The 12,889-nt window shown below is 38.1% G+C and overlaps 1 protein-coding gene across 4 annotated transcripts in view; it reads right to left on the reverse strand.

The window, feature by feature from the left end:
* Positions 1–12,889, reverse strand: part of LOC134355487 (probable transmembrane reductase CYB561D1) — a 131,365-nt gene that overhangs the window by 105,308 nt on the left and 13,168 nt on the right. For 3 of the 4 annotated variants that reach the window (XM_063065442.1, XM_063065445.1, XM_063065444.1), the window contains one exon: positions 2,008–11,339. The exons of the other annotated variant lie outside the window; for it this stretch is intronic. In XM_063065442.1, coding sequence (XP_062921512.1) covers positions 10,836–11,339 — 504 coding nt within the window. In that variant the 3' untranslated portion in view covers positions 2,008–10,835. Of the gene's footprint in view, positions 1–2,007; positions 11,340–12,889 lie in introns of those variants that run through there. 4 annotated transcript variants of the gene reach the window in all.

The raw sequence follows: 12,889 nt of genomic DNA on the forward strand, positions 1-12,889 counted from the left end.
TGCTCCAATTTTTTGAATTTAAACTGTCCTGAACACTTTGCAATCGTCAGTGAATATCCTTACTGTTGACATGATAGAAGGAAGGCATTGATGGATGGGTCTGAGGAACCACTGCAATAATATCCTGAAGCTGAGATGATTAATCAACAATCACTATCAATCATCACTGCAGGAGATTTCCAGTTGATCTCTGGTAGCGCTTAAAAACAGACCCCTCGATCTCAGACCTCTGCTACCTTGTGGCTATACCCACTCATGGAGAACCCTGAGGAAAAATCTGGAGCTAGTCACTAAGTTAGTGCTACGTTCAGTTCAATATCTGGCAACTCCGGCGATGCTGCTGCTGCCCAACTGTATCGGTTTCTGCCGCTGCTCTGGATTCGCCAGCTGTCGAAGGGGGGAGCCGACTGCGTGGGCAACAGCTTGCTCACCATATCATACTGCCCTGGCTTGCAAAACACGTGGACAGCTGGCACACAACACTCATGGTTGACCCTCACCTACGGAGAGCCCCAGGCCTCAGGCACAGCTGGAGTACCGTGTACATTTCTAGTCACTATACTACAGGACGAAAGTGTTTGCATGGGACAGGATGTAGAGAAGGTTCGCCAAGATCGTGCTTTTCAATTATGAGGAGATACTCGATTCCTTGGAGCAGAGGATAGGCCAAATAGAAGCATGCAGAACTGTGAGAGGAATAGATTGAGTTAAAAGTTGCTTTTCCTATAGCAGATATGTTCAAAATGAGAGAACATAGGTTTAGGACATGTGGTAAATTTAGAGAGGTCTAAGGAAGATCTTTTTCACCCAGAAAGTGATTGGAATCTGGAATCCATTGCCTGCCAGAGCGATGGATGCATAGACTCTCACAATATACAAGTATCTAGACATGCACTTGAATTACCAAGGCTATGGACCATGTACTGGTAAATAGGATTGCTATAGGTAGGTACAATGGACAGTATGGATGTGACGGGCCAAAGGGCCTGATACTGTGCTCTATTGCTATGATCCTTATGAGGTCAGCACTTTATTTTATGCTTGGGCACATGCTGGAGCAAGACAGTATTGTTAGAAATCAAAAACCCATCTTGCTGAGCAGGTTATTGTCAAGTGTCATTTGACAGCAATTTAAACAGCACCCACCATCACTTTGCTGACGATTTTAAGTACTGACAATCTGCTGGTGAAAGAGCTAACTTGAAAACAACCATCGGACGTCACAGCTTGTAACTGAAGATACAAAATTAAACTATAATTTTAGTGCCATTTAAAACCTCAATTTCCCATTCATATCACAAAGTGCATTCACTTCTGTTATGCGAAGTAATGTAATAGCCAATGTTTTCCACAGCAGGCATCCACAAACAGCTATGAGAAAATAATCAAATAACCAATTTGTTTTTATTTAGATACAAGGACAGTGAAAATATTGTCCAAGATATCAGAATTCCTGCACCTTCTTCAAACAGCATGATAGGGCCTTTCATACCTATTTGAGATTGTCTACTTGTCATCTCATCCAGGTTGTAAAATTGATACACTTGCATTTATTTTGCCCCTAAAGCAAGAAACCCAAACTACATTTTGTAATGTTACATCAGGCAAACAGCTGAAACTTAGTCCTTTATTTATTTGTTTGAGATATAGCGTGGAATACCACTCCACCTAGCAATCCCCAATCCGAACCTAATCACAGGACTATTTATAATAACCAGTTAATCTTCGGACTGTGGGAGGAGACAGGAGCACCCAGAGGAAACCCATGTGGTCACAGGGAGAATGTACAAACTCCTTATAGGTAGCAGCAGGAATTGAACCCATTTGCCTGTATTATAGAGCACTGTGGATGGCACTACGCTACCGTGCCATCCTAACAGCTGTCCGAACAGCACTTACCCAGTTTGTTATCTTAGCCTTTCCCCTAACCTCACAAAATTTTGGATTAGCAGTTCAAAGCAAAGCAGATTTTTAAAAAAGTACATTTGTGTCAATTCAATAAAAACATTTTTATTAAAATAGCACAGTTTAGATAATCACAATTCCATTTGTTAGAACATTTACTGCATTTTCATCAAGCTAGTATGACAACAAAAAGACATAACAGTTTGGAATAAAATAGAATAGAATTACAATAATCCATGAACAAGTTTAAAAACCTGAGAGCAAAGCATACCATCTTAAGAGGCAAGGGATCCTGATCAGAGTTCATCCAACACTTCAACAATATACAGTATTTATTGTACATAGGTCCTTTGTGCCAAAAAACAGCACATTTTTTTAATTTACAGTGCATTTTAGCATAGTGTACTGAGAAATGCCCTAAATTATATGAAACTGTGTACTAGCTATCATTTTAAAATGTTATGTGGAGGTTTGATATAATAAGTCACATTGCACAACAATACAATTGGAAGAACAGGTGCAGTTGCAGAGCATACTTGACAGCATTGAGAAGGACATTATTTAAATCAAAAGCACTTTGGGATGGACATTTTGAGTAGAAAAATAAATTCAATATGCACACAGATGTACCTGTAATTCTTGTAAATACAACAGATGGCTAAATATGTAATCATGTCTTTCATTATATCCAAGCTAATGCAAAATTCTATTTTAAATATTTTGTGCCAAGAAAAATGAAAACAGGACCCAGCTTGCATTTTGGTCACGTGCTGCATTAAAATACTTCTCTTCTAATATTTGTATATCTGTGCACTTGCAATGCTACTGTGACACTGTAATTTCCTTTGGGATCAAAAAAGTATCTATCTATACCATGGATTTTAAAGTGAAGCAAGCAAAATTGAAGTTCCTGTGGCCGCACTCTCCTGAAATGAAGGTTGGAACTAGACAAGACTAGCTGTGGTTCACTGAGGGCACTGGAACCTGCAGTCTTGCTTAGAGACTAAGCTGACATGCCAAGAGTATGATGCATCATCAAATCTGGACCCTGTTGCCTGCTCACCTTTATGGTTTTGGTCTCTATGAAAATACTAGTGAACATTGCTCCTGCTAAACGTTGTGAATATGCTACGCTGGCACCGGAATGTGTGGTGACACTTGCGGGCTGGCCCTGTTGGCTGCTAACACTAACGAAGCATTTCACTGTATGCTTCAACGTACATGGTATAAATTAATGAATCTGAATACTACAATAGTCCTTGCTCAAGTTGACAACACTGAAGCACAGACATCTGACAAAGCACCAAACATCTACTATAGTTCACAATAGCAAGTTTCATCGTTCAGTCAGATTAAAATACATTAGCTAGCCCATACCTCACTCTCATTGGCCGTACACAGATTGGCAGAGTGACTGATTCCAGAGGATCCTACTAATCAAAATCATTTGGGAAGCCTAGGTCAAAGGTGCTTAAGGAACGTTTTAAATTAAAAGATTTATTGCTGAAACTGCTGTTTCCACATCCATTCTCATAAACACAATCATGTGACTCTGCGCATTCTTGCTCCTGGCTGCAAACCTTAATATATTTTTAAAAAACTTGGCATTATTTAGCCAAAGCAGTCACTTGCATATTCATTCACATCCTCTATCACTGTAACACCTTGGCCATAGTACATTATTTCTTTAAAATGTTGCTCACCAACACCTCCCAAACCCATAACTGTCAGGCTCATAGGAACACTAATGCCCTCTGACTTCCTAACTCACACACCCCTTCTACACTCTGGAAGATTAAACTTCGTTCTGAGACTCTTCTATGGCTGAGTTGCCATTCCAAGTGCCCTGAAAACAAGTCATGCTGTCATGATTTCCAAAATGGAGGACTTGAGAGTTGCTGGGAGATACTGATAACAAACAGTTTATTACTATTGGGTCTACTTCTTCATGGGAATTCCAATGAAGAGGTTTAGTAAGTGAACATCAATTTTAGATTTTTTTTTGGCACTGAGTGCAATAAGAATATTACTATACTAGAAGACATTATATGCAAGGTCCAAAAGAATCCATAAAGAATTGACAATTATTTTTACAGATCTGGCAAAAACATAAAATTCTGTAAGACATAAAGTGCTGTAAAAACTCTCGGATGTAAGCAGCTCCCCCCAAAATTTGCCGATCTTGTGCACAGATACAAATATGTGACAGACATAAATGAGAAAAAGACTGCCCCATTAATATCAGAAAGGACATCGAGCAAGAGAACACACACAAAATGCTGGAGGAACTCAGCAGGTCAGGCAGCATCTATGGAAAGAAATAAACAGTCAATGTTTTGGGTCCGGACCCTTCATCAGGATCAAGCAAGGGGATTAAGTATTAAATAAAATCATTATCGCTGATCCTATTTAACACTGCCATGGACCCATTCATCTACACCTTAGAGAGGTGGGGTGGGGGTGGGGGGGCAAAGGAGTCAAGCTGAATCCAGGCGAATTGAGTGTAAACTGTACAGACATTCATCAACAATACATTCATTGTTGATCCTATTCTAGAATGGCTGAACTTATTAAAATCATGCAGCCTTTTACCTCAAGCCCTTCACCTTTGTAAATGTCAAAAAGACCCAGTTTCACTTGGTCTGTGAAAAGGAGAACATACAGTACGTATTCAATAGTGGAGACAACTGAAATGTAAACAAAACCATAGTCCAATAAATTAAGCCAGGAGAGACTGAAAAGTAACTGGGAGTGAGGGTAGACCCATGCAGTCAGAATCAAAAGTTGCTCTCTCATTAAAGCACAGCTCCAAAATAAACTAGGATTCCTCCAGGCTGATTGTAGGCAACCAGCAGCCACACACCTATACAAAAACAACCACCATCATGCAATATACATCTTAACCTGAAATAAATGCATTTAGTAGCGAATGGTTTTTACAGAGTGCTCTGTTAAAAATAATACAAAAAGATCAACACTTCTATTCTTTTCACCTCCAAAACTGTAAACTGCATGACGATTGTGACTTTGCAGGGACTGTGGCATTTTTGAAATGCAAGGTAGAGTAGACAGGGAACATCTTTTTCGCAGGGTTGAAGTCTGATACCAGAGGGCATGCATTGAAGGCGAGAGGAGGTAGGTTCAAAGGGGATGTGAGAGGTAAGTTTTTACTCCGAGTTGTGGATGCCTGGAATGAGCTGCCTGGTATAGTGGTAGAGGCAAATACATTAGAGGCTTTTAAGAGTCACGTAGATGGGCACATGAACGTGAGGAAGATGAAAGGATGTGAATATTGTGCAATAGGAGGGATTGGTTTTCTTTTAAAAATTTGCTTTTTAGTTGGGTCAGCACAACATTGTGGGCCAAAGGGCCTGGTCCTTTGCTGGACTCATCTATGTATAGGTGTAATTGATCAACTTTGAAAGGGTATAAAGGGAGCAGCTAAAATTAAATGTTTGAAGACACCAAAAGGTAACCTGAATCTAAAAAGAATGAAGAAATCTTATAGCTGCTGAATGAATCAGCACAGAAGTTCACCCTGAAATATCATTTCCATTTTCACTTGCAATGAAGGGCACTGGGTGACTTATTCCTTGTCCCATTTATGGAAAGTATTTGGAAATGTGCTGTAGAGTAGAGAAGTTGCTCGATAGTGATTAACATATAATCATTGCAATTTTATGTAAAAGGTGAAATTGAAAAGAATCTCACCATAAATTTAATTAAATATGCACATCCTAAAGCAGCTTCAAGCCCATTACCTTTCAAGAAAACTCATACCCTAAGTACTGCACCGTTTGGGAAACTCATATCTAATGCTAAAGAAGCTGCAAGGTTGCCGCCCAATGCGCCACAAGGTGCAAAACAAACCAATATCTGGCTACTTCCAGTGAAATAACATACTTCCATCAGAACACACAGCACCACTGCCTAATTTACCTATGCAAGCTATTACAGTAAATTGAGAAATGTCTTACTTTTAAATATACAAACCTTAATCAGTAACAGGCTCCACAAACCATTCTACCACTTCAAAGACCTTTCCCTCTCAGTATGGTTAAAACAGCAAAGATGTTCAGTAAATAGAACTTAAATATCTCATATGTTTTACAAATAAGAAATGGTTTCTGATTACCCTACCCCTTCATAAAACCTAGTACACGTGTTTCAATCCAGTGATCCCTAGCACCTATGCCCTTTCTGGGGAAGAAACTTGCTGGATTCAGCTACTTTACATGTAAAATGTTTCTTGGTGTAGCCAAAACTTCAAATATTGAAATAGTGCTTGGGATGCCTTTCTCCTGCTTCAAGATCATTCAGACAAAACAGCTTTGTGCATGTGCAGCTTTTATTTCTCTCAGAGCTCTCACAACTGATCATGACAGTCCCTGACAGACTATTCAATCATAAGCAGCATCACAGCTGGTATTCGTTCTATCTATAGGTAAAACATGTACATTTCCTTAAGGATCAAATGAACAATGATTTCAAGTCCTGACCTGATAGCTGCTGCTTCAAATAGCCAATCTAGTCAAGGAAAAGCTGACTCTTCACAGACCATGGATTGAACTATTACCTCACTTGGTGCAGCTCAGCCAGTGCTTCATATAGGCACTAACAGATGGCTGGTATAGCAGAACTTCGCAAATTTTAAATATTTTTGATTTTTAATTTCAGAGGGGAGATTAAAATAGAATAAGTCATATGAACTGATTGACTCATTGCTAAATCAAATACATTTTGAATTATCAGGGAGCTCAATGGGTTCCAGAGGGGAGAATTTATATTTTGTATTAATATTTAAAATACAGTAGATTTTGGTTAATTGGGCCATCAGCTAATCAGGGCTGCCACTTATTTGCGACAACTCTTAAAAGAACAAAAAATAATCGAGAAAATAGCTGGGATTCCCTTCATTTATTTGGAACGCTATACTGCTTAAATTGGGGCAGAAGACTGTTGTCAAACATTTTCTAACTAGCATCACCCATTGTGTGGCTATTCAACACTACAAGTGTTTACATTCAAAAGGCAGTGATTTTTATCACTGATAGTTGACAAGCAATAAACAGCAAGACAATTCAGAAGCGTTTTGCTCACTGCGATTTCAAGCATTCAGTCTTGGAGATACCAGAAACGACTGGGAGTGAAATGAAACAATTTCACTACTTCAAAAAGTTAGGAACTACTAAGAATTTGAAGGTAATGACAGTCTTGAATGATACAATTAAAATAAAGATTTGGTGGATGCAATTGTCCAAAGTACTGTTTGAAGGCAGTCCATTATCTGCACTAGGTGTTTACACTGATTTTATTTATAGTCGATCAAAAGAGCATGTCAGCGTATACAGAATGAATTCCTCCATTGATAACTATTAGGAACTAATACAGTTTTAGCGTACCAAAGTAGTTTTGGCATTGTTTGGCATTTCATTTAAATACCTAATTTGTTACTCAGTTAAATGGTAGTTTGGCTTTGTTACACATTTTCAACTATTTCCATGAAACTTTGGCTAACTGAGCTAAAATGAGCCAAAACCCAATTAAGCAGAATCCACTGTATATCATTTTCTTTTTGTGTGAATAGACTCCAAAATAAAGTTGTATAGCTGAAAGCCTGATAGCCATTTACAAAGCAGTTAGGTATAATGTTTGCAGTGGTGATGGTAGCAATTTTAGCATACAGGTCAGAAAGTGTGGAAGTGGTACAGGTCATTCTAGATAAATAATGCAAACTTCCTCATCCATAACCTTCAGGTTAATGAAGTGAAGTATCAAACCGACATACTAGCTCTCAAGAGTAGTGCTGTGGCATTATTTGAGGAACTCTTGATTTCCTCTATTTCTTTCTCAACAAGAACCAACACATAAAATGAACTACAAATCTCACAATTGTCCTGCAACAACCCAGCACCAGCACACTTCATAAATAACATACAGAAGACTTTTCTATCAAGTTATCACTTCTCAGCTTTTGGTTTAGTCTCAGAAGTGACAGAAACTATATTTATTTATTTTTATTTAGCGATGCAGCACAGAACAGGCCCTTCCAACTCAATGAGCTGCACCTCTCGGCAACCCACCTATTTAATCCTAGACTAATCACAGGAGAATTTACACTGATCAATTAACCTGCTAACAGCTACATCTTTGGACTGTGAGAGGAAACCGAAGCACCTGGAGGAAACCCACACACTCACGGGAAGTCCATACAAACTTCTTACAGAGGATGCCGGATCTGAACTCTGAACTCCGACACCCCAACCTGTAATAGCTTCGTGCTCACTGCTACACTACTGTGGCACCCCATTTCTTAAATGATGGAAATCACGTAATTAATCAGTAAGCCAAAGTAAAAATGAAAACATTAGTTCACACTACAGACCTTAGTGGTGAAGCAATATAATATAAAACTTATATTTATGTACCAAGACTCATTGAACCCTTCTTGACAACCATCATCTGATATGTACTTCAAGGCAGATGATTAGAAGTGAATCATCTGGCTTTATGATATCTTACATTCATATACTATACACATATACCTTGATTCCATTATACATACACACAATTTCCCTTTGTTTGTTGCCTCAGTTTAAGACACTAAATTTAAAATGAATTCATCAACAGCATGGAAACCACAATGTGTGCAATTCAAATATTGGCAGAAAACATGTTTTGGTAATGATATAACTTCAACACTTGCCTTCAGATACCAACTGCCCTGTTGTACACGTACAAATTTGAGGTCCCTTCACAAGTACTATACTAGGCATGTCACATGGCCTTGAGATCACCAAGAACATCAAAGATTCTGACAAAAGTATTGCTGTATCTGAAAGATTTAACACCCACATACAGCAACTTTTGCTCAACAAAATTACTGTTCAATTTTACAGTGCACATTATTGTCATACCCAATGTGATTTTTATCATGCATGATAAAGGGTTACAATGTTATTACAGTCAAAAATTAAAATTATGCCAAGTGCAAGGAAAATTCACAGATAATACACAAAGCTCCATATGACATCCTGTAATTCATATGCCTGGTATGTTTAAAATACTGTGAAACAGTGACATCTAATGTCAGAAACCAGGTAGTGCAAAATAATTAATCTTCTTTTCAGAAAATCGATGTCCCTTCACAGAGCAACCTTCTCTAAATGAACTGGTTAAACATGCCAGAAGTGCTCAATCCAACTGTAGTGCAAACCACTGAATATTTCAACTTTAGCCTACAATTTGATTTTGATTCACTGCATCACCAATGGTGACTTTAGCAAAAGTCCACTAACATTTAAAGTGAAATATTCAATAGAAATAGATGGTAGAGAAAAAAAAAATTGCACCCAATAACAAGTTTTCATTTTTCAGGAATATTTTAGTCATTCAAGAGCATCATTGTTGGAAAAAAAAGAAAAATGATTTGACTTAGGGCACATATATCAAATACACTCAAGCTGCTCAGTTCAAAGGTTTGCATCATAAAGAAAACAATGAAGAACACTTCTGAGGAGGAATCAGATGTTAGGGCTTTCAAACAAGTTCCCAAAAATGTATTCCTTACTGAACAAAGGAATTGCCGCCACTTTTCAGACCAGCAATTAGTAAAGTGAAATTGGGGCTAAATTGTGTCATAATAATGGCTGAAGCTGTTTTGAGTTCATCACCACACTCACTCTCAGTACAAGGGTAATTTGAACCAGAAACAAGCAAGCAGTAGTCGATTAATCCAAATTCCAAATATATTAGCAGCACTTGAATGTTACATCTATTATAAAACTTGATAAAATTTTAGCATAAAATAATTTTGCGTAGCCACTGGCGTATTTGACCAGCTTACATAAGATTTAAGCTGAACAATTTCGCCTCTGACATATTTAGCTACCTGTTATTCTACACAAACAACCTGAGGATTTCAGCCTTTAGCATCCCAGCAGATAATGTAGTGGGAATATATTTGCAAAGCTATTTTATAGCTCACATCAGGTCATTCAGCCCTCAAATAAGGTAACCTCTATTAGATTCTTGATCTTACATTCTTTGCACTAAAATAAAAGATACAATTTAACTAGTTTCATTATAGTCATGGGTTCTACTATTAAAAATCTTGAAGATCCCAAAATACTTTAAAATTTACAAATTCACGCCAATCAGCAACATTTGTTCAGCATGAAAATGTATAAAGATCCTACAATGTCACCCTAAAGATATTGCACACCTTACTACACAGAGACAAATATTAGAACAATATTTCCAGAGTCTGTATTTAAGGATTCAATTATAGAACAAGAGAAAAAGACCAAGAATTTGGGGGGGCAGTGTCTCACATGATGCCTATAATGAATACAACACAGAACCATTAGGTGGTGTAAACATAAAAATATTGACATAGACATCATTGCTTAAATAATACATCTTTGGATCATATTGATTATGATTTATACAGAAGTATTTCCATCATTGGTGCTAAAAGGATTTAGAAATATAAAAATAAATGTTTTAAAGCTATATATGCATTTTTAATGATTTTAAGTATCTTCTTCCTGCTTGGACAGTCCACTCATGACCGAGCTGGAGACAGCATGGCCATATGTTTACTCTCTGCCCTGCATTCACCAAACTACAGAACTCCAGACAAAGTCTGGCACCATCTGTAAAAAGGACGAATGACAGCCCACAGGAAGCAGGAATAGAGATTGGACAATGTTGAAAAAGAATCATTAATTTGTTGGTATAGATGTGGACATGATTTGGAGGAGGTGAAGGAAAAAGGAATACTAAAAGGTTTCTTGTAGTCAGTTTTGCTCAGTATTTGCCCAAACCAATCATAGAATTAGCTCCAAGTTCATCTCTCAAGCCCATCCTTTCTGGACACATTATTGAGATTGTTGTGCTATGAGCACAATGTTGATGTTGATCCAACATTAAATCACTATTTTCTTCTTGGACAAGTAACCATTATTGATCTGGTTCATAATAACGAGAGCTGGAATCAACGGAATAATTAAGCATGAGTACCACAAAATCACGTTAACCTGGGCTTTGAACCAATCAGAGCACAAGCCCAGCATTACTGTAGCCGTCCCCATCAGATAAGCCACTAGACCGCAGGTGGCATGGTAAAGTCGCAGCCTGGTCACTGAGTAGGTATCGATCAACTTTGGAAACAAAAGGCAGAGGCCACACAACAACTGACCACAAACAGCAATCGCAGTCCCGGTTCCAAGAATGCTGTGCCAAGAGGTAAGGTGTGGGGACTCGGAGATGTTCTTGCTGGAAACAATGAAAATGAGGCCAATGGAACCAATGATCACAGCAAGGACTTGCATCATCCAGTGAAGTCGCACTTTGGCTTTAATTGAGCAACAAAAAAATGGGGAGCTGTCCACTGAGAAGGTCAGAATGGCTTCAGTCATACAAAAGCAGACCTGAAATGAAAGCAAAGACAGACTACTTTAAAGAGGTTATTGGGGGAGGAAAAAAATTCAGGATTTGTTTCCTCCACAAAATTCTGCCTTCAAAGGACAGACAAAGATTAAACTCAGCAACAAGCCTACTGAAGAACTGCTTCAAATATCGACTCATGAGGCACCTCACATGACTTGGGACTTCAGAAAAGAGGACTGCATGACTACCTTCAGAAAACAAATGAAATGCAGGCCATCAGTGGCAATGCTGATGATTACAGAATCATTTCAAAAAACAGAGACATTCTGTTAGGTAACTGGCAAATAATCAACTGCACAAAAATAATTTATTATTACATCACCTTGAGCAGCATGGCAGATTAAAATTGCTTCCTCTTTATACTAGTGGCAGTTTTTGTATCTAGTCAAGTGGAGGCCCTGTCTACCATCTCAGCATGTGAAAGCTACAATGGCATTACTTCACAGAGTAGGGGAGCTTGCGTTTTTCAAGCAACATAGCTAAAATTAATTATTTGATTGTGATCATATCTGCTGTTGGCAGAAATACAAGTTTCTTTGTTTTCTCCCCCTCCCTATCCAAGGATTAATGACTCCAAGGGCAACTCCCAAATTAGACCAGAAAAGCAATGATCAGCAACTGAAGCCAGTGCCCTCTGTCTTTGTGAGTGGTGCAATAACCAGCTAAGCAATGGCTCAGAAACATTCTTGATCATTTAATTGTGCAGAATATACAAACAGAATATATATATATAAAAATTCCGCAGTGCCAATAACAACTCCACAGAGAAAAGGGGAGAACTTAAGAGCTTTATTTTCACTAAAGCACCTTGCACACAATTTGCTAATCTAAAACACGGAGTTTAATATATTTACTTCCTAACTTCAAAAAACATTTGACAAAACCAAAGCAAGTAACATTTTTATCCCGCTAGTTTGTAACTCTTCCGTGCTCTGCGTATCCCATTGGTAGCATCCCGTGTTCTGATTTTGTGTTTACACTGAGGAAGACCTACATTGGCCAGAAGCAAAAAAACCTACAACTTTACAGAAGTATTGCATGTTTGACCACCTTCCAACAAAACTATTCCAGACAATTCATTTGAAGAGACGCGAAAACCCAAGTGTAGCTCTATTCTCAGCCAAGTTACTTCAGTCAGCCCTTCTTAAGGTGTCAACAATAGACACAAGTTTATTTATCACATGTACGTCAAAATACACAGGGCAATGCGTCATCTGCATTACTAACCAACACACCCAAAGGTGTGCTAGGGGCAGCCCACGAGTGTCACAACTCATTCCAGCACCAACACAGCATGCCCACATTTGCTTACAGAACAAAATATACATTAATAAAATAATAATTCTATTTTTATGTTATGTACATTACATACATTATATTGCATGTAATAAATTACATTACAATATAATAAAATAGTAAAATATCTCAAATTGCTTTGACATTCGCAGGCCAATCAGCTTTTTAAAGCTGATACAATTTTAGGGTTATTCTTCTATATTTACGTTGGAAATTGTCTGTGATATGGGTTGGC

This window comes from Mobula hypostoma, chromosome 13, assembly GCF_963921235.1.
Source record: "Mobula hypostoma chromosome 13, sMobHyp1.1, whole genome shotgun sequence".
NCBI classification, from domain to species: Eukaryota; Metazoa; Chordata; class Chondrichthyes; order Myliobatiformes; family Myliobatidae; genus Mobula; species Mobula hypostoma.